We start from the raw sequence: 22,920 nt of genomic DNA on the forward strand, positions 1-22,920 counted from the left end.
CTGTGCTGTACCCTTTTCCTCTTCCTCCACTCCCACATTACAAAATAGTTGTATTTTTTTTAACACATATGCTCCTCTGAATGAGTCCTACTAATTTAGTTTTAACACCCGTCTAGTCGGTATTAAACAGTTATTAAAAAAAAAAAGTTTAATTTCCCATACAAGACCTTTTTCATTGATACAGCAAGCATTGGGTCTAATGGTTATTTATGAAAAATAGACTTATACTAGACATGGTACCAAGAAATATTCCATTAACAAAGGCAGTGAAGAGTAATATGAAGCAAAAAAAAAATAAAATCTGTGACAACTAACAACAAATATGCAACAACCAACCAAACGAGTATAATACAGGCATCCCAATCATTAATGCTCATACAGTCACGATAACGGTGTACTGTTTGATTTACAGGCAATTAAACAGATTCTCATTTTCGACATGACTCTGCTGGGGCATTTTTTTCCATTTGTATACACAACATTACTGAGTATTATTCTATATCCGGTATTTTATACATACTACAAAACAGTCAAAAATAAATTGACAATTTATTATGGAGATAAAGAAAAAAAAAATCCAATTTATTTTTTAAGACCTGCACTACACATTCAAATCGTATTTTACGGCTATAGACACCACTGTAATTAATGATGTTGGTTGTTTTTTTTATTATTGCTCACTTGCTTCTAAAGGCAAAATTAATCTAAATTAAATAGTTCCATAAAACCCCAGTCATTTTACTTCAAGGCCATGTTCACACGTTCAGTATTTGGTCAGTTTTTTACCTCAGTATTTGTAAGCCAAAACCAGGAGTGGGTGATGAATACAGAAGTGGTGACGTTTCTATTATACTTTTCCCCTGATTGTTCCTCTCCTGGTTTTGGCTTACACACACTAAGGTAAAATACTGACCAAATAGTGATAGTGTGAACGTGGCCTTAGTCTGTGCATCTCCTAGCTGAATGTGCTGCCATTTCTGATATAAGTCTGACAGTACACGGTTTCTTTTTGTGTCAGCTCTGGACTGATGTCCTGACTCTCAGCTTTGACCCTTTGGTCTCTTAGTATCAACAGGAGAAAGTCCTTAGGGAAAGAAAGATCATAATACATCTGAGGACTGGTTGATAATCAAAAAGGGAAGGTTCCTGGGATTGCTCATTTCCTGATTATCAGCCTGTCTAACGGGACTGCCAGTCACAAAACATGGGGAAATTATTTTTTTTAAACAGAAATATAAAACCACTCTTGGCAGCACATCATCCAACAAGATGTGCTGCCGAGAACAATGATATTAAAGTGTAGTAAACCTATCTAAGCAGGCTATGAAAAGACCACCAATCGGCTTCTATGCAGCAGATTGGCATGTGTTAAAAAAATGGGGTTGACCAGCGTATATGCAACAAGTCTGCAAGAGGAAGTGTTGAAACACATAGGCTATGTATCAGTATTGAGACCACAGAGACACCCATGGCAGGGTGGGGGAGACAGTACACTCCCTAGCATCAATGCCTATAATCATAAGGGAGAGGAGATCCCTCACGGGCTGTAAAAAGAGAAAATCAGTGGAGGAATGAAGCTGTGCTCATAGATAAGATCTCGCACACAGATCTCACATCCAGCATATATTACTTGAAGAAAATCACTTACATGAGAAAAGTGTAAAACTAAAATGAAGGAATAAAGATAGTGGCTTAGACTAGTCCATTTTTTTCAAATCTAATGAACTAAATATATGCCAGGTTAAAAGTGTCCAAATCCCTGTCATCAAGTTTTTGCTACTTACTCTAAGAAAAGTATAGTGTGTCACTTACTGGGTTGCTTGCTGTAGTTTTGATAATCTCCTGCTGATAAAACAGTGATTTCATCACTTGTAAACCTATTGCTACTGTATGTAGTTCTGCATAACCACACACCCACCTCTGATTGGCCGCATTCTGCCTATGCACAGTGTGCCCTAGAATTCAGTGATGCAAGTGGAATTATACAGAGCTTGACATTCAGAAAACCAGCAGATCTACAGCAGATATCACCATTTTTAACAAAAATGAAAACACAGCCATTAGTCACACATATGTGAAATCAGGGTCTCTCCCCTTTATATCATGCTGTTCTCAGAAGAGGTAGTAAAAGCCTAGTGACAGAGTCCCTTTAATAGTGTGTATTTTCTACTGCTATTTTCACATTATAACCCCAAAATACAACTGAAAAATGAAATGTAGATTTCAGGAGAAATTTGAATATAGAAAAGTATGCATTATGAGGTAATTATCAAATGGTATTAAGAGATGTTCTGAATTAGGTGTGTGATGGTGACTAAGATCCATTTAATCTACAAAACTATAAGAATGAATCATGTAGAAATTGATAATACAATCGATCATAACTCAAAACAGGCACAATTGGCCAGACAACAGACTACTTCACTTTTGGCACAGCTTCTAAGGAGAATTCAGCACTGTCAAACACCGAGAAGATCACGTGCCACATATTACAGAGAAAAGTAATAGGACGGAAGGGTCATATTAAAGCACCACTCCGGCGGTTTGGTTTTTTCAGCACTGTAGTGGTGCTGCTAATGTAAACACCCGATCATGTACTCACCCTCCGGCGTCTTCATTGTTTTTTCGGTGGAGGTCCAGTCCCTCATTTATGCTATTCATTCTCCTGGTCACTGTAACCTAAGGCACCATTATTATTGTATCTAGCTTGATTATATGCATTTGTTTGCACAATGCACTCTTTATACAGATTGAGATTTAAAACCCAGCAAAAAAAGGCTATCAGCCCATCTTTACCAAAATGTATTAGCACTGGGTTTATCCGCTACTTGAACAGTGCAGTGAGAGATTAAATTCTTGTAGTTTACACATGTAACAAATATAACACTGTTAGGCTATGTTCACACATTGCGATTTTTCAGAGTTTTTTTCTGCAAATTTTCAGCTGCGTTTTACAGTATCAGCAAAGTCTATGAGATTTCCAGAAATCTCATGCACACACATTGGTTTTTGTTTGATCAGTATTTTGTGCCTTGCATGTTTTTTTTGCACAATAGAGCATATCACTTCTTTCAGCCTTTTTTTGGCATTTTTTCAACATTTTTCACCCATTGAAAGTAATAGGTGAAAAAATGCCTAGTGTGAACATAGCTATCAGGTTTTGCTGCGTTTTTCGTGGAAAAAAAAAAAAAAAAAAAGTACAGCAGTATGTTAAACTCTTTTTACCATCTTTTCTTGGTCACCTGAGATGGCAGTTTGGATTAGAACAGTTTAATTAAATTAGTTATGAGTATAAATATAAACATTGGCTGAGCTAGGTGTGAGACTGAACAATACCTGGGGCCCACGGAGGTATGAAATGAAACAATGCCTGAGCAATTCAATGGCAGACCATAGTGTCAAAATAAATTGTGTCCTACAAACTCAATGCACTGCCAGTGTCTTAGAAAAACTATTCCTGAACAAATTCACCTCCCCCACTGTTACATTTGTAATTCTGGTTAATATGGTTTCACATGTCTTGCATTGGTGACCTGTGTTCATGCTTCTGTGGTGGATGCAAAGCTGAACTTTGGAATCCTGAAAAAGCACCAAAACCTGTGTTTTTAACGCAGTTTCTTTCCTGCAAAGAGATCAGGTTTTGCTGCAAAAAAAAAAAAAAAAAGCTGAAAAAACACAATGTGTAAACATAGCCTTATATTTGTTAGGGTATGTGCACACAGTCAGGAGACGCTGTGGGTTTGATGCTGCGTGTTATGCCGCGTAAAACCCGAAGCGGCCAGCTGTTACAGCATAGTGGAAGGGATTTCTAGAAATCTCTTGTCCACTATGCGACTGCGGCTCACCCGCGGAAACTAACATGCGGCGCATCTTTACAGACCACAGCATGTCAATTTCTCTTGTGGAGTCGCTCGTCTCTGCAAGAGAAATTAGATCAGTGCAATGTATTGAATGGTTCAATGAACACATGCAGATTCACCTGTGTTCAGTGCTTTGGAAGCAGCATAAAGTATACTGCGTTCAAAGCGCTACCTCTACGGATCGTGTGCACATCCCCTTACATGTGCAATATGCAAGCACTACGAAACAACACTGGGTACCACATTAAAGGGACTCTGTCAGCAGGTTTTTGCTATGTGATGTGACAGACAGAGACCCTGATTCCAGCAATGTGTTACTTAGTTCTCTGGGTGCTAGTTATAATAGACACACAGTTTTCTCTGCTGCAAAGCTCAGATGTTGAGCTGTATATAACCCCATTCACACCACAGCTTTCTGTGGTTGGACTAGAAGGCACCAGGCCAGTTGTCCTGCAGTGATAATCTCCTGCTGATAAAACACTGATTGTATTGAAACAGCAAAACAAAGCCCAGTAACACATCACTGCAATCAGCAATCTTGAAGCACTATATCAGTGTTTGAAGAGGGATAATACAAGTGCTTCATATTTAAGGTCTATACCACACTGAACTGGTAATGACACTAATGCTTGTTTGCTTAAGAACCCCAAGCACATTAAATAGCCGTCAGACGATTGACCATTCAGCTAAAGTCTGTCTTTCTGAAGTCCCCCATATACAGGAATGTTGGGCTAGGCGGAGCACTCCTATATCCTATGATAGAGCTTTGGAGGCAGTCTTAAATCAGACATGCCAGTTCCTTATCGCCCCTGACATCATCTGTAAGGGGATAGTCGGGAGGTCCCCCTACTTATTAGACTATCGACCAATCTCATCGATATCGCCAAGTTCGGTTGACTTTAGTGTAATGTATCTCTGGGGCTTTAGGCTATGGCTACAAAGCAGATCGTAATTATTAAAACTGTCTAACAGTAGAAACAAATCACAGGACAACTTTCATTTTTCATGAGGACATAGTAAAAGCTGAGCTCTGATAGACCAAGACACTTACGGTATGTCATTGGCCTACATCTTTCGTGGTGTCATCAGAAGTTGCAGCGCTTAATGCTTTCTTGTGCAAACTTCAGCCACATGGACAAAGCTGTCATCTAAGCCTAGTCCAAGGGTAAGGTCAGATTCTGCGGTCATAATGAGGTCAATAAGGTAAAAAACATGCCGTTAGCTACATGCAGTTTTCGTACAATGCAGTTTTTTATTACAAGACCCAAATTTAATAAGGGCAATTTAATAAACATGTACATTGATCTCCTGTGGTCATGACCCTTCTAAACAACCTGCAGCCAAAAAAATGCACTCCGGGTATCTTCACAAGTTGCGTACTGGCTGTGGATTTTGCAACAAAAAAGTTCTGCAACCATCGTTTTCATCTGAAACATCAGCCAATTAAACTAATTTTCAGGAACAAAATCTGCAGCTTGGGAATTCACCCACATAGTATTTTAATTTATGTAAAAATCAGTCAACCTCAAAAGTCTTTGACTGCAGCGTTACAATCATGGAGTCTAAGATTGTTTGTCTCACATTTATATAAAATGTGCACAAAGGATACACAACTGAAAACAGCAACGCTCCAAGGCTCTGTTCACATCACGCTTTTGCAAAACAGTTGAGGAAAAAAAAGGTTACAAAATGTATCATAATACTCTTATAACATTGCCGATCATGCTCTATGGAAAAAGTAAATTCTAACTAGATGTCTCCGTAGTAGCCCACATACAGGACACGCCGTAGTAGGTTTAAAGTAGGTCATTAGCATTACTGGCAGCAAAAGCCTTGTCCGAACAGGAGGGCGGGCATACATCCTGTGGTTTTAAAGCCTAAAGCAAGGTGTTTGTAACAAATTTACGAGCACTATTATTTCATAATGTTACTAAAGGCTGTCGAAAAGCAAAGTCTTGCTTCATTCTCCTCTTATAGGTTAAAACTGTCTCTAGTGGGTTCTCAATTTCTGAAAATAATAATATGTCTATCTAGTGACAGCACACAGGGCCCTTAAAATATGGAGAGACAAACACAGTGGGTGGCATTTTTCATTGATCAAAATCACAGCCTATTCTCTTAAATGGAGTCAGTCAGCACAGAATGTCTGTTCAAACCAAGTACAGGCGCTCAGTGCACCCTTGGAGTGGCCACATTTTTTAAGTGCACCTTTCGGATTATTAGGTTATGTGCCCACGTTGCGGAAATGAAGCAGAAAATTTCTGCTTCATTTCCGCATGTCCTCTCCCGGAAAAACGCATGCGGAATTCCGCACGCGTTTATCGCGCGTTTTCCACATGCGGAATTGCCTTGCGTTTTTAATGCATTGCACAAGGCAATTCCGCATGCGGAAACACAAAATTAATGGACATGCTGCGGATTTTTGAACGCAGCATAAACGCAGCGGAAAAATCCGCAGCATGGGCATAGAACTTGCGGATTCTCATTGGGGACAATGGGATGCGGATTACCAAGCGTTTTACAAGCGTTTCCGCTGCGGAAAATTCGCAGCAAAAACGCTTGTAATCCGCAACGTGGGCACGCAGCCTAAGACGCACTTTTTCCCCCCAATTTCGGGTTGAAAATGGTGGTGCGTCTTATAATCCGAACTGTATAATCCAAAACGCGCTTACCGGCGTTGGTGGAGCGGGGTCCCAGGGTTGCTGCTGCCGGGAGAAGGCAGAAGCTTCCGGCAAAGGCAGGAGTCGAAAGATGGCTGCGGGTCCCATGCTGCGGGCCCCATGCTTGTTGTAGTAGGTGTTCGGTGGTGCGGGGGCTTCGCCGACATTTTGTAAAAGCCGGAGCCCCGCACCTTCCATACTTCCCTATGCAGCGGTCTACGGGAATATGGCCGCTGGAAGTGCGAGACTATACAATATCTTCAGAAATGGAAATGTACCAAAGTTATATCGTCAGGATTCTTTAATTAGTGGGTCACAGTAATACAACAATAAAACATTGTTTTTCAACTTCCATGTTGCAATTTCAAAGAAAAAACTGTATAAACAGCATGTGCAGCAATAAAGGCACCCCTAATTAATACTTAGTTGCACACCCTTTGGCATTGCTGACAGCGTTCAAACGTTTCTTGTAGCCATCTATAAGCTTCTTACACTTCTCAGCTGGAATTTTCTCTCACTCTTCCTTTGCAGTTTGCTCAAGCTCTTGAATGTTTGCAGGGTTCTTTTTCCCAAAGGCAGATTTAAGCTCGCCCCAAAGATTTTCAATGGAATTGAGGTCAGGACTCATTGCTGGCCATTTTAAAACAGTCCATTTTTTCTTACACTGGATAGGACATTTCACGCTAAAATCTATTGATAATTCTCTGATTTCATGATTCATGTGATACGGTCAAGGCCTCCAATAACAGACGCAGTAAAGCAACCCCTACATCATGCTTAACTGCGCCGTCATTGCTCCGTCTGTAAACAAACTGTTGCTTTGCATTGCCAGAAAGCTCTATTTTTGTTTCATGTGTTCATGAAAAAGTGCCAATTGGTGAGCAGCACTGTATTCTCAACTTCTGTTTTAGTAGTCCTGACATAAAACCTACCCAATTCCTTATAATGGAGAAATCTTTCTCCGTTTACACGCTACAATTTTTTAAGCACAACAGATCAATTTTTCAGCAGATGAGACAGATTTCAATTAGATCAACTGGGCATTTACACACACCAAGTTTTGCATGATTAGACAGAAATTGGTCAAATATTTGTATGTGTAAATGAACTATTAAAGCACCACTCCAGAATATTTTTTTTTATTTTACCGATGGAGTGGTGCCACTAATCTAAGCTCCCTGTAGCTAGTATCATACATACTAGCCGCCGACTTCTTATGTTCTCAGCGCCGCTCCGGTCGTCTGCTGCAGGTTGTGACCTGCCGGATCACTCCAATGTTCAGCTGGATGATCCAAAATTCAAACTCAATGTAAGTCTATGACAGCCAGAACAAGGCCAGAACGAGGCTCTTCTAGACTTACAATGAGAGCTTATGACAGTTACCTCTGACTTCTGGACAGTCAGAAGTTACGGTCATAAAAAGGAGGAGAGGGACCGGAGAGGCACCAGGAACAGATAAAGACAGAAGCTGGTAAGTATAATACTAGGGTCATGGACCTTATATTAGTGGCACTACTCCAATAATAAAAATACACTGGAGTGGTGCTTTAAGTCTCATTTAGAAGTCAGCGATTTATCTAGTACACAAAAACCAAACCAATTTTAATCAGTGTTTTGGATCAGGTTTTCAGTGTTTGGCCAGTGTGTCAGTTATTACAATCAGAGTTTCATTATGTGATTTTTAAGTATGAAAATAAAAATTATACACATCTCCTATTCATTGCAATGTTAATAACAGACAGCACACGCATGGATATGTGAGCAGTCAGAGATTTTTTTTACAGACCAATAGACTTGTATGGGCAATTTTGATCCATGACTCTGGTCAAAAATGGACATGTTTCCGAGATATTTTTGGGAACACGAAGTCAGCAAAATATATATATATGAGAATATGTTTTACATGTTCTATTCATGAAAAACAAGAAAAGTACCAAGGCTGTGGAGTCGGTAAGCCAAACCTCCGACTCCTCAATTTCCACGACACCGACTCCAACTCCCTCATACATGGCTCATGTTTAAGTTATAAATTTACTGTAGCACAGATTCATCTCAGCTAAAAGTCTAGACCCTTAGATAAGGAATAGTACAGACATTTATTGGACATTTCATAACTTTCCCAAATTCTTATGAAAAAATATTCCCCCCACAAACTGCATTGAACTACTGTACCCAATTTATTATATATTTTAGGAGTCGGTCCATTTAATATCGACTCCACAACTCCGACTTCACAGCCCTAAAAAGAACACATATGTAAAAACAAACGTTTAAGCAAGGCCTGAATCACACCCTTACTGGACTTTCGTGAAATGAGTTTTTATTGATTCAGTTCTAAGAATGAAGGGAACGCAACATGGATTTAGTTCCCCCCCAACATTGGGAGTTCCAGCAACCTGACTATAGGAAACTGCAGACGTTACCCACCTTCATTCACCTATATGGGGTCACACTGAAGTTGCCTGCACAACATGTGGCCGGGGCGTAGGGAGTCTAAAAGATAATGCAGGGAACTCGGCACTGCTGTATCAAAATTGGTCCTAGAGGTAGGATACCCACCAATCATAAAGTGATGGCATATCCTAGCAAAATGCCATAACGTCTTTAGATGGGAAAATTCTTTAGTATCATCAAGCAGCAAAGGAATGAATTGGAAAATCAGCAGTAAGCAAGGCTTTATCACCAAACATGACCACACAACCTAACCAACGTGGTTCAGTGGAGAAGCACAACACTAGGCATAACAAGTGTAGAGCAAGTCACAGAAGAGAAGCAAATATTAGAGAAGGAAAGTGGAAACTGATTAGATCTCAATGCTTTATGTTCAGAAGTGCATGTTCCTTGTCTTTTTTTCAATGTAACTTTCCTACACAGTCACATCAGCTATTGATTTGGTTGCTTCTATGCCAGATGGTAATGAATCAATAGTCAACCTTGGCACATAAACCTCAAAAAAAAACTGTACCTAGCATCCTGGGCTGTGGAGCGACGCTGGAAGAAGACACACAAGAAGACGTTAGCACATTCAATTCGACCATCACCTCTGCTAAACAGGAATATTTCACAACATGCATATCTTCTCTATCCCATAACCCCAAACAGTTATACATCAATTAATTCCCAACTCTGTCCACTGTTGCCCCCTCCGACATCCCTCATTTCTGCAGAAGACTTTGCCACATATTTCAAACACAAGATTGACCCCATCAGACAAAGCTTTAAAATGTTCAGCCACCACAACTCCTCTGCACAACGGACAATAACCTACTCATATAACATTTATTCTTCATCACTGAAGAAAAGCTTGCTCATTCTCTCTCCAAGTCAAACCTCTCCACTTGTGCCCTTGACCTTATCCCATCTCACCTCATCCCCAACTTTACCACCATGCTTATCCTAACCCTAACCCATTATCTTCAGGCTATGTGCCCACGATGCAGAAATGCTGCATATTTTTTCCGCTTCTCCCTGGCAGGAAAAACGCATGCGGATTTTACATGCATTTTTCCCACCAGGTAGAAGCGTTTGTCAAGCGTTTTTGCATGCATTTCTGCATGCGGGTTATCAAGCGATTTTAGCATCACTTAGAAAAGTGCTTGACAACTTGGTCACACTATATAAATCCATGCAACTGGCCTCTTTTTTTTTTTTTTTTTTTTCTTTTTCTTCTCATATGCAGACTTTCCCCATAGAGATTAGGTCTATCGGGAAAGCCTACATGCGGACCCAAAGGAGAAATTGACATGTTGCGGTCTGGAAAGACACGCCGCATGTCAGTTTCCGCGGGTGAGCCGCAGACGCACAGTGGGCATGGGATTTGTATAAATCCAATCCACTATGCTGTAACATCTGGCCTCTGCGGATTGCAAGCAACGCACTTGCGCTGCATCCAATCCGCAGTGAACACTGATCGTGTGCACGTACCCTTAGAATCTCCCATTTCCATACTACCACCTCATCCTGCCCTCTCTCAAGGCTCTGTCCTGGGACCCCTTTTCTTCTCTATACCTTTGGCCTGGAACAACTCACCTTCCAGTACTCCCCTGCCTCTCCCCTCCAAACCAGTCACTGGTTTCCAATTCCCCTGCAAATCCAGCACAAGCAATGGTTTCGCACATTTGGATTCTTCAGGCACAACCTGAAAAGACATCTCTTCAGAAGCACCTACAGCCTTCAAGAATCTCGCTGCCATCTCACTACCACCGGAGCTGCTCCAACCACTGATCTAATACTGTAGACTGTAAGGTCCTCTCCCCTCTGTATCAGTCTGTCTACATGTAATGTATGTCACCATTTTCACAGGTACAACACCCTGGAATTAATGGTGCTTTAATAAAAATAATAACATTGGGCAGGTAAAGACTCTCGTACATTAGAGCAGTCCTTCTCTGCCTTTCAATAAAATCCTGGCTTAACAACATAATTGACACGTCTGTGCTTATCTAGGTGTTATTGTAGGTTCACAAAAAAAAACATAATAAAACTGAGCAAAATTTATAATTTAGGCACAGGCTTTATCGATTGTATAAGAAACATTAGATAAGCAGCTCATCTAAGAACTGTCGTAGAAAATAGGAAACATATAGCATGTGTTAATGTTATTGTGGCTTCTTCCTGCGAGCTGAATTATTGATGAAGACACAGCTACTGTTGCTTTAAAGCCAGCACAGTGATTTGGCGAGATGCAGACAAGGATTTTATAGCCCTGCATTACCTAATCAAAGTTGAAAATAAAAAGTCATAAATACTAAAAAACGGTCAAAGTGCTACATATGAGATACGATACATAAGATATTATTCTATATACATGAAATAGTAACATAATGAAAAGAGATTACAATTGTATATTTTTTTGGGAGGGGGGGTAGTGAGGATCAACCTGCAGTAAAATTAACAGACAACATTACTGTTTATGTTGTCAAGATTTTGGAAGGTATATGGGCATTCTAAACATTCATGAATCCCTACTACAGTTCCAGTTTTAATCTAATTTGCAAAATTATCTTTTTTTCACGGATGCCACACACACCCATCATAATCTATGGTGAAGCACACAATTCCATGTATTTGCACTGACCATGTGCCTGTGCAAACCACACGGAGACCATGTCCGTTTTCTACCAGCAGCACGGATGACAAGGGCCAATACAAATCTATGGATCCATGCAAAACACATACAGCACACAAATGGCATAGGAGAAGCTTTGGAATTGATTTTTCTTACGCCATACAGGAAAAAACAGATGGCATCGGTACTATTTTTTCCGATACCTGTATTATACAGATGTGTGAAGGAGGCCTTAAGCTATGTGCACACGAAGCGATTTTAATAGGTCAGCCATTTACTGCAATGCAAATCCGCATGTGCCGTGCACATCATGCGGAAATTTCCGCTGCAAATTCACATTGCGGTAAAACCCGCAGCAAGACCAATTCCAGTGCGATTTTGCTGCGAAATCGCCGCCATTACTTGAATTGGATCGCATAAGATCCGCATGACTACACGTACACATGCGGATATTATACGATTAATGCGCGGATGGTACCCGGGTCTGGAGAAGAGGAGAGTCTCATCCAGACCCAGGTACCATAGTACCTGTAAAAAAAAAAAAGAATTAAAATAAAAAGTAACCTTATACTCATCTTCTGATGGCCCCCACTCTGCTCCCAGCGTCGCTGCTGGCTCCGTGGCGTGTACCGGTAATGTAAAAGGACCTTCCATGACGTCAGCGACGCCTGGAGCAGAGTGAGGGCCATCAGAAGGTGAGTATAAGGTTATTTTTTACATTCTAATTCTTTTTTTTTTTTTTAACATTATGTTGGTCACACAATATAAATCCATGCTGGTTTCATATTGTGTGACCAACTTTCAAGCACTTTTCCAAGTAATGCTAAAATCGCTTGGAAAAGTGCTTGACAAAAGCATGCGAAATCGCATGCTAAAAACGCTTGACAAACGCTTGTCCCTGGCAGAAAAAAATGCATGTAAAATCTGCATGTACAATCCGCATGCGTTTTTTCTGCCAGGGAGAAGCAGAAATGCTCAGGAAAAATCCGGAGCATTTCTGCATCGTGGGCACATAGCCTTGATTTGCAAGATTTTCGACAAGACCCTGAAACAGCTAACGTTGTGGAAATCCCAGACAATAAAGGGGTTAATCTCCCACTGATCAGTTCCACCTTCAGAATGAGGCTAAATTATTTTTTGTCCCACTGCAGACAAAGGACATCTGTAGGGTGGCTCCTGCTGCAGTGAGTTATCTCACAGCCAGGCACTGTACTGTTAGGAGGAGGAGGAGGGATATGACTGAGCTTCTAAGACACAAAGAGAAGATTTCTCCCTATATTTCTCAGTTTTAATTGTAATGAGACAAAATAGCATAAACAAAGAAGCAATTAAGGCAGCAATATATGGATTTTTTTAGAATAGGTTTATGCATTTTCTGTGCTTACTGTTCCACTTAAGACTTGCTTCATTCATTTTTTTTGGCTTTAAAACACCATTTTAGAGATTTTAATAGCATTTTGTTCAAGTCTGTTTAGTGCAGTTTTTGTTCAAACACTTTAAACAAGCAATACTTTTTAGTGTATTCATAACTCATAGAGAAGTCAATAGGGAAAAACACACACCCTCCCTCCACCCCCTTGAAGGAAGAAAGATTGAAAAACGGGAAGAAAAAAAAAAACATGGCCTGATATTGTTGCACTTTGAAAAAAATGTTTGGATGTTGTGCATTCTGCAATGCAGTACAGACTTTAAAATAATATCTTGTCAGGTAAAATTGCTGTAAGAAAAAAAATAAAACTGCATGCAAAACCCTACTAAGGCCTCTTTCACACGTCAGTGTCTCTGGTACATGTGGTGACAGTTTTCACACATACTGGAGACATGGACACACACAGACCCATTCAAATGAGTGGGTCTGTGAACACGTCAGTGTGTTTCCAAGGACTATGTGTCCGTGGGCAAAACACGTTGACGTGTCCGTTTTTTACATGCCTCCTTCCTAATCCCTCAAATGTTGTGGGACCGCTAAGTCACAAAATTTGGGTGTAAGATTTGTGGTACCAAACTTTTGTAACTTTTCAAACCTCTTTACTCCAGAATTCTGGCTTAAAAACTTTGATGAATGGGGGCCTCCGAATGTAGTGAATTTTATAATTCCACCAAAGGCTTTATAGGAACTATTGGCCACACTTAAAAAGCCCCCCCCCCCCCCCCCCCCCCAAAAAAAAATTATATATATACAGTTAGCGCGGTTCCCAAGCGCCGGGTGCTGCAGGCATCTGTCATCATTGTCTTCTGCTTGAGTTGCGATCAGCGCGAGCAAGGGAATGTAGAGAATAGTAGTTTGCTCCCGCTGTGCCCTGGTGTAAAAATAAGAATAAAATTAAAAAAAATCTTTATACTCACCTGTGCGAAGATGTCCCCTGCAGTAATTCACCTGACCGCTCACACAGAGGAGCCGGGGAGAATGACTTGCACAAGCGAGCGGGCCCCGGAGCTGCGCTCAGTGAGTGACAGGACACCGCTCTCTGGAGCGAGTCATTCTTCCCAGCTCCTCGGCGTGAGAGGTCAGATGCATTACAGCAGGGGACATCTTTGAACAGGTGAGTATAAGGATTTTTTTTTATTATTCTTATTTTTACACCAGGACACAGCGGGAACAGAATACTACTCTCATCATTGTCCCTTGCTAGCACCGATCACAGCGAAAGCAAGGGACAATGATGACAGATGCCTGCAGTACATGGCGCTTGGGAACAGCGCTAACTGTATTTTTTGGGGGCGGGAGGGGGGGGGGCTTTTTAAGTGTGGCCAATAGTTCCTATAAAGCCTTTGGTGGAATTATAAAATGCACTACATTCGGAGGGCCCGATTCATCAAAGTTTTTAAGCCAGAATTCTGGAGTAAAAAGATTTGAAAAGTTACAAAAGTTTGGTACCACAAATCTTACACCACAATTTTATGACTTAGTGGTCCCACAACATTTGAGGGATTAGGAAGGAGGCATGGGAACCCTTGCCTGTGAAATTCATGATGAGCGGCGGTGTTCCTTACAGCACAAATATTACGCCAGTGCTTGACTGGAGTAAGATTTGTCGTGAGGTGCACACCACTTGCTCGATGCTCCTGATTCATTAAGAGGAATGTGCCTCCTAATGAATCAGAAATGTTTGTCTCCAGCACGCCCCCTCATCAAGACCAGAGTGAACAATGCCGGTCTTGATGAATCAGAACCTGTGTGTTTTAACTTGTGCTTTTCAGGCTCAGTGGTATTTTTTTTTTCTTAAAGGGAAACAGCTGAGAGGGAAAAAAAATAGTATTTACCTATAGAGATAGCAGTAACCCTTCTAAACATATTCATCTAACTCAGGGGTGGGGAATTAATTTTCTCGGGCCACATCAAAAATTTTAACTGTTGTGGAGGGCCGATCCAACCGACCAAACTAAATTCTGCTCATTATTATTGTTTTAGATCAATTTTTGTCACTTAATCTTGAGCAAAATTAAGTCTGGTGACTCGCTGCTACTGTTAATACATGTAAAATGTTCTTCCCTTTAGCAGCTAATAAAGAACAATTTACTGATTTTTATAAAGTTTATATAAAGTGGGAAATTATTCTGCTCCTGTTATTCAGCCTTTGTAACTGAAGAGGTTGTCCACTACTTTATCCTTAGAATAGGTCATCAATGTCTGATAGGTAAGGGCCCGACACCCGGCACCCGAGCCGATCAGCTGTTATCAGTGCCGGCCGGAAGTACTCACTTGTGGAGCTACTCCGTCTTCTGATGGTGGCCAGCAAAGGGTACTACACATCCATCTCCTATTGATTTGAAAAGGAGGCAAATGTGTAATACCAAGCCTCTGCCACTATCAGAAGACGGCCAGCTCAGCAAGTGAGTACTTCTGGCCGGCGGCCGCTGACACCGACAGCAGCTGATCGGTGGGGGTGCCGGGGGTCAGAGCTATTAATGACCTATCCTAGGTCATCAATGCTAAAGTAGTAGTAACCTCTTCAACTGTTCAAAACACAAAATGATGCCCCACAGTCCCCACACATAGTATAATGTCCCCACAAACCCTCTCACACTGTATAATGTACCCTCACACAGTATGATGCCCTCAGGCAGTGTATCCTCACACAGCCCTCCTACAGAGTATGTACCCCAAAAAAAACTTACACAGTATGAAGTCCCCACACGTCCCTCGGGGCACAGCATGATGTCCCTACAATTTCCCACAATGTACTCTGAAATAGAAAAAAAAATCACTGCAGATGCTGGGAAGGAGGCCGCGTGGTGCGGGGCGGCACTGAAACCAGCCCTTTGGCTGTCCCAATCCGCGGGCTGCAACGGAACACCCAAAGGGCAGCATGTGGCCCTCCCTTGGCACAGGTCTGATCTAACTGGATGTTTGGTTACATGGAGAACATGTAGTTATATTCTCCCTGCAGCTGCTTGCTTACAGTCATCAGGGGTATGTGAGCACTCATATTACATAGTCAGCTCGCTGCAATCACTCCCACTGATCCTTTACTGACATTCTGCTTTGCACAAACACCGCTAAGCAGACTGGGTCAGTCAAGGTGTGGGAGCGTGATCATCACATGCTGACTGTACCAGTGCCCTTCACCGCTCTAATGACTGGAAGCAAGCGGCTGCAGGGAGAATATAACTACATTTTCTCCCTACAGCCAAACATCCAGTTACGACTGCTGCACGTGTAGAACGGTATTTACCAGAAAATTAGCCCTGTGGTTGCAGGTAAATAGCATTGCTTGATGACAGGTTCCCTTTAAAACACGGAACAGAATAAAAAATAACAGAACGCCAAAAAAAGCCTTGTAAAAAAAAAAAAAATGGAATTCATGCTTTTTTTTTTTTTTACAAGCATTTAAAAACAGTAGAAAAAAAAAAGAGCGTCTGGTGGAGGCATGGAAGAAAAGTCTAGGTCAGACAACCTCCCTCCAGGTACCCACCTTGTGTCTATAGCAATAGTAGGGGCCCTGTCTATTCTCTAGAGCAGCAGGACCCCTTAACCAGCTAATCATTTGGGGGAGTAGTAGCTGAACCATGGTGGTTCAGAATGAACAATAGCATTATATTTACTAAAAAAAAAAGTTTCCAATGCTTAGTTCTTATCTGGAAGTCTTGCAAGTACAACATGAAGGAATGCTAATGTTTAAGCAACCTTTGATAACATTAACCCTTTGCCCCTCGAGTATCCTGACGCCAAACGCATTCACTAAGGAAATGTTTATGGAGAAAGGTTAATAGCCAGTCTTCCCCGAGGCTTTCAGGATTGAGAAATGTGACTTTTTTCTGCCCATTCTTGTAAGGCATGCTACAAATAATCACATTTGTGCGCCTCTATATGAGATTGTGCGCATATGTACAGGCAGGCGCATCGAAGTTATGCAGAAAAGTACAGATTGAGAACGAAGTCAATTTATGCAATGGACACTTTTTGCAGCCCGTGCATGAGATTTCTTAAAAGTCCATATTGTGCCGGTACTGGATAAGCTAACACAGTAGCAGAAAATGAACCACATCGAGGGCATGACATGATCAGGTGCCCAGGATGCTTTACTTAAAGGGGCATGCATTGATTACAATTATTTTATCGGCTTGAAGAGGTTAAAAATAACAAAAGTTGCTATACTCACTCATCACTCTCTGTCAACAGTCTTTATTGAGACACTGAAATAAAACACAACAACAACACTGCAAGTGACCACTGCAGCCAATCACTGGGCTCAGTGGTCATGTCAATGCAGGGGCATGAGACCACTGAGCCCAGTGATTGGCTGCAGCAGTTACAAGAGTGATGTCACCACAGCAGCCTGTCGAAGACTGGCAGTAGTGGGGAGCTATTGTCGTAGCAGTGATTGGCAAATATAACAATTTGCCTTAGGCAACGTTCACACGCTCAGTATGTTACATCAGTATTTGTAAGCAAAATCAGAAGCGGAATGATAGAAACACGTCACCACTTCTGTATTTATCACCCTCTCCTGGTTTTAGCTTACAAATACTGATGTACAATACTGACCAAATACTTAAAGTGTGAACGTGGCCTTACTTTTAAACTCCCCAAGCCAATAAAAAACAGTTAATGATAATTGGAAAACCCCTTTATGGCCAGTTTACATTTCTGCCCATAACAAGAGCTGATTGGCACTCATTTAAAGGCCCGTTCCATAGACACAATCTGTATGGGGGCAAAAAACTGAAGTCTCATGAGAAAAGCCTGCAGACACTCGACGTGACAGCAGAATCATGACAGTGTGTCATGTGCGTGCTGTGACAATTTAGCAGTATTTGATGTGCGAGTGGGCAGTCACCTGTCGCGATTTGCATAGTTGTGATCACATACTGATTAGTCTCAGCCGGCTTCTCTCAATACAAGAGACGTGAGCAAAACCGGCTGAGACCGCAAGTATGCAAAGCACACGTGAAATGCACGGAAATCGTGACAGTGTGCAAACTGCACAATGTCACATTTGGGCAGTCTGCAGTCACACAGCACTTATCAGACTGGACAACCCCTTTAACACAATAGTTCTGTCCCAATACAGCGTGCATGCTGTCAGCAGCACATCTCCTGTCTACAAGGGGAGATGTGCAGCAGACAATGATTAAATGGCGCACGTAACAACTGACAGATGTTTACATGGACCGACAAAGATTATCAGCCCAAGAGAAAAGGAGCATAATAGAAGCCAAACTCCTCCACAGAAGGGCTAATGTCCACAGGGCCAGGAAAAGCCCAACACCTGCAAGTGTGGAATTCCACCCCAACCTCTTGTTGGCAGGGAATGTAACACCAGATAACGCCTGTATTTTCATAGGGAGAAATGTCAGAGGTGTTTAGTGAGTCAGTGTCCTCAGCAATGATTTAACACTTCCAAGATAAAGCCATGGTAGTACTGAGGGTTACTGGCCCCCATACTGCTCAGTGACATATCCACGGAGAATACCAGGCACAACACCCGGCATATGCTAGAAAATCACATCAGACAAAACCAGTGTAAATAACGGCAAATCTCCATGAAAGATGTTTTGGGGTGGTCGAATAATTAAAAAAAAAAAAATAGTATTCCATATTAATAAAGGCCAACTTTTCAGCTGTTACTCACCCTCCCCAAGTCATGCACTGCCTCTCTGCTGCTGCTCTTGTCTTTGTTTACAGGCTGCAGCAGTGACATCACAACAATACACATCACCGCTGCAGCCAATCAATGAGATCAGCAGCTCTGCCGAAGTAGGCAACAGCTCAGAAATTTGCCATTTCAGCTTAGTAAGAAATTTTGACTAGCAGGTGATGCACATTAGGCTATGTGCCCACGATGCAGAAATGAAGCAGAAAATTTCTGCATCTCCCTGGCAGAAAAAACGCATGCAGATTGTACATGCGTTTTTCCTGCAGAATACATGCGGATTTGAAGCGTTTTCACATGCGTTTCTGCATGCGGATAGACAAGCGCTTTCCAGGCGATTTTAGCATCACTTGGAAAGTGCTTGACAACTAGGTCACACTATATAAATCCATGCAACAGGCATGGATTTATATAGTGTGACCGTAAGAATGTTTAAAAATAAAAAAATAAACCTATACTTACCCTCCGATGGCCCGGCGTGTGTTGCTGCGCTCGCTCCTGTCTGCCAGCTGATCACGGGACACTGCACTGAAGGGCCTGCGGTCACATGACTGTGACGTCACCGCAGGTCCTACAGTTCTGCCCGCAAGCAAAGGGAAGGAGACCGGGGGCCGTCGGAAGGTGAATATAAACTTTATTTTTTATTTTATTCTTTTTTTTTACAGGTACAATGGTACCCAGGTCTGGATGAGAGTCTCCTCTTCTCCAGACTTGGGTACCATCCGCACATTGATTCCGCATGCGGAAACGCAAAATTAATGAACATGCTGCGGATTTTTGAGCGCAGCATAAACGCTGCGGAAAAATCCGCAGCATGGGCATAGAACTTGCGGAATCCCCTTGGGGACCATGGGGTGCGGATTACCTAGCGCTTAACAAGCGTTTACGCTGCGGAAATTCCACAGCATATACGCTTGACAAACGCTATGTGGGCACTTAGCCTTAGGATATGCTCCTACAAGGTGGATATTTCCTCCAGAACTTTCATATGTAATAGTAGCCGTTTACCAGAATGTGAATTTACGCTGTAAGGCAGAGCGTTTCCACAATTTGGTGCATTTTTACTGTTAATTTACTGTGGATTTTTTTCCTTCAACATACATCCCATGTAGAATCAGACTTAAAGGTTTGTTCAGTAGTATAAGCCATATATATATATATATATATATATATATATATATATATATATATATATATATATATATATATATATATATATCTCTCTCTCTATCTGTGGCAACTCTTGCATATAACTTTATACCTAGAATTTAGAGGCTGTTCACACTGTTGCTGATTCCATATGGGATTTTTTGGGGTTTCGAAAGGAATTCATTGAGTATCCTGACAAACATCAAAAGTACGGTAAGTGACTGGACTCTATGTGTTCCATTATACTCTATGGCTCTGCTGGGGATCAGACAGAACCCCCAATGGAATCCGCTATGTAGTGTGAACAGCCCCTTATCTAGAAAGTGGAGTGACAACCTCTTGTTGTAACTGTGATATATCTGCCATATTGTCCTGCTAAGATTAACCCTTAAAAGCCTTGCTTCCAAAATAGTGACTGGCAGAGAACACTCTCTCGCTGGTTACTAGTTTGGTCTAGGTTCCAGAACAGGTCTACCCTGTATTATAGCAAGATTAAAGTCACACGTGGCAGATCTGCTTTACACATGTCTGTGACTGAAGATCAGGCCCATTCATCTGGTGGCACTTTCTCACTTCTATAACAAATCTGCTGTGTGTGAATATAACCTTATGTCCCATTTAAACAGGGCCACTTCAGGCCATTAATTAGCCATTGATGGACTACATAAAAAGTGAGTAGGGCTCATTTACACAGGCCAATAACACAGTGATAGGGATAGAATGATGGCTAATACGCTCATTTTGCCACCACACTGTATCATGTTCTCGGCAGCACACGTCCTGTTTGCATGTGGTGATGTGCTGCCAAGAACGATGATCTTTATGCCAGCGTTTTTCTTGTTGGCCTGTTAAATGGGCCAATTATTGTCTCATCCAAAGGGGCCATAAATCTACCCACATAACCCTCAGGCATGAGGACAGCTGACAGGAAGTGTCATGTCGCCCTTAGCAACCAGTTCAATTTGAGATTCTTTTCCTTCCAGTATATTTGAAAATGAAAGAGGGGATCTGATTGGTTGCTATGACAACAATGACTCATTTTTACTCGATACATCAAATAAAATGTGAGATAGATATATATACACACATATACATACACACAGTATTTACAGGACCATTAATCCAGCAGTTTATACATGATCTGCTAATACCAGGGCACTACTATAAGAAAACAGCAAGATGATAGACGCCCTGTAATAATCTCTCACCAACCAGAAGTGGCTGATAATAGCAAACAAAATCACACAGAACAGTGCAGAACAGAAAAGGTAATAAAGGGAAAACTAGGTAATTCGAGAAAAGTTGTGTTATAGACAGAAGAACCGTCCTCCTCTGGGCAAGAACTGAACACAAAGGCCGATATAATAATGGATCCAGCAAGGTGCAGACTCACAGCCAGCACATGACTACAAGTGGGCACTGCCTGCAGATCCTCTGCTCCCCAGAGGACAAGAAATCAATTGACAGGGAAAAGAAAGGGACGAGGCAGACAACAAACAAGCGGCATTCTGCTGCAGGCACACAGCCCTGGCACTGCCACACTGGGTGCCCACAGTCTGTGCCCTCCTTATGGGAGCTTGGCACTGCCACACTGGGTGCCCACAGGCTGTGCCCTGTACACAGGAATCTGAAGCTGGCCACACAAGATGCCCACAGCAGCCTGGCACTGCCACACTGGGTGCCCATAGGCTGTGCCCTGTACACAGGAATCTGATGCTGGCCACACAAGATGCCCACAGCAGCCTGGCACTGCCACACTGGGTGCCAATAGGCTGTGCCCTGCCCACAGCAGTCACTAGCCATATGAGTTACCCACAGGTTGTGCCCTGCTGATAGCAGCCTGACACTGATCACACGGGGTGCCCACGGGTTGTGCCCTGCTGACGGCAGCCTGGCACTGATCACACGGGGTGCCCACAGGTTGTGCCCTGCTGATAGCAGCCTGGCACTGATCACACGGGGTGCCCACAGGTTGTGCCCTGCTGATAGCAGCCTGGCACTGATCACACGGGGTGCCCACGGGTTGTGCCCTGCTGACAGCAGCCTGGCACCGACCACACGGGGTGCCCACGGGTTGTGCCCTGCTGACAGCAGCCTGGCACTGATCACACGGGGTGCCCACGGGTTGTGCCCTGCTGACAGCAGCCTGGCACTGATCTTTCCGTCCCGCCTCATCACCTGTCACTCTGATCACCCGCACTTCCTGATCGCTACCCGTCACCTACCACCCGGGCTCCCATTTCCCCCAGCCTCCTCCTCACCTCTTTTGACAGCTTCATCATATGTGAGGAATCCGATCCGGGACTCCTTGGCGCCCATGTTGTCTGCGATGAGCAGATCACTATGCACAGCCTCCTCAGTCCATAGCTAGCAGCCTAGTGTGCCACCCGGGCTACTCCAGTGCAGTAACGGTGTACTCAGCCCCAGTAGTCATCACCTGCCTTCCTACCACACAGCAACCTCACCAGCCCCGCCCTCTATCGCTTCAGCCGTCGCTTCCTCTAACGGAAGCCACGCCCACTCACGGAGACGATCACGTGAGGCCCCCCCCTGCACCGCCGGGACCGCCCACGTGTCAGCCTGTCAGTTGTGTTTCTTATTATGGCGCATGTGTTTTTCTTCCTTATTCGAGGTGAAAGCCGAATGTCATCAATGTTCTCCAATCTCAGATTATATTAGGGCCAGCGAGGTACTGACGTAGAATAAGGAGACGCTCACGTGACTAGCAATGCAGAAGGCAGAGGCGGCCATGTTTGTGGAGGGCATGCTGAGCTCGACTGTGTCGGTGTAGCGCAGGTTGTATGCGAATGTTTACGGTGTCCTGGCTGTGTCAAACGTGTAAGGAATGGGATTAATGAAGAGCGACTAATCAGGATGCTGCTTTCATTTTCTAGTCTCCTTTAGAATGATGAGAACTGTATTTTGATTGGGAGTCGTAATGACCCATATGGACGAATGGGCTGCACATAAAACTCCCTAAAAAGTTTAAAGGGGTTTTCCACCGTTAGGATGTGTTTTTTTTCTTCACTTTAACCCATGTGTTTAGGGCAAAAACAATTGTTGTAATTGAGTTTCAATAAAAGTTT

General features: G+C 42.6%; 1 protein-coding gene across 3 annotated transcripts in view; it reads right to left on the reverse strand.

The window, feature by feature from the left end:
* Window positions 1–22,371, reverse strand: part of USP32 (ubiquitin specific peptidase 32) — a 257,900-nt gene extending 235,529 nt beyond the window's left edge. For 2 of the 3 annotated variants that reach the window (XM_073665478.1, XM_073665477.1), the window contains exon 1: window positions 22,096–22,371. In XM_073665478.1, coding sequence (XP_073521579.1) covers window positions 22,096–22,153 — 58 coding nt within the window. In that variant the 5' untranslated portion in view covers window positions 22,154–22,371. Of the gene's footprint in view, window positions 1–15,707; window positions 15,776–22,095 lie in introns of all 3 variants that reach the window. The other variant, XM_073665479.1, reaches the window with a different exon arrangement.
* Window positions 22,372–22,920: the final 549 nt, after the last annotated feature.

Source organism: Phyllobates terribilis, unplaced genomic scaffold (assembly GCF_046119375.1).
Source record: "Phyllobates terribilis strain yellow unplaced genomic scaffold, ASM4611937v1 Scaffold_2__4_contigs__length_985480577, whole genome shotgun sequence".
NCBI classification, from domain to species: Eukaryota; Metazoa; Chordata; class Amphibia; order Anura; family Dendrobatidae; genus Phyllobates; species Phyllobates terribilis.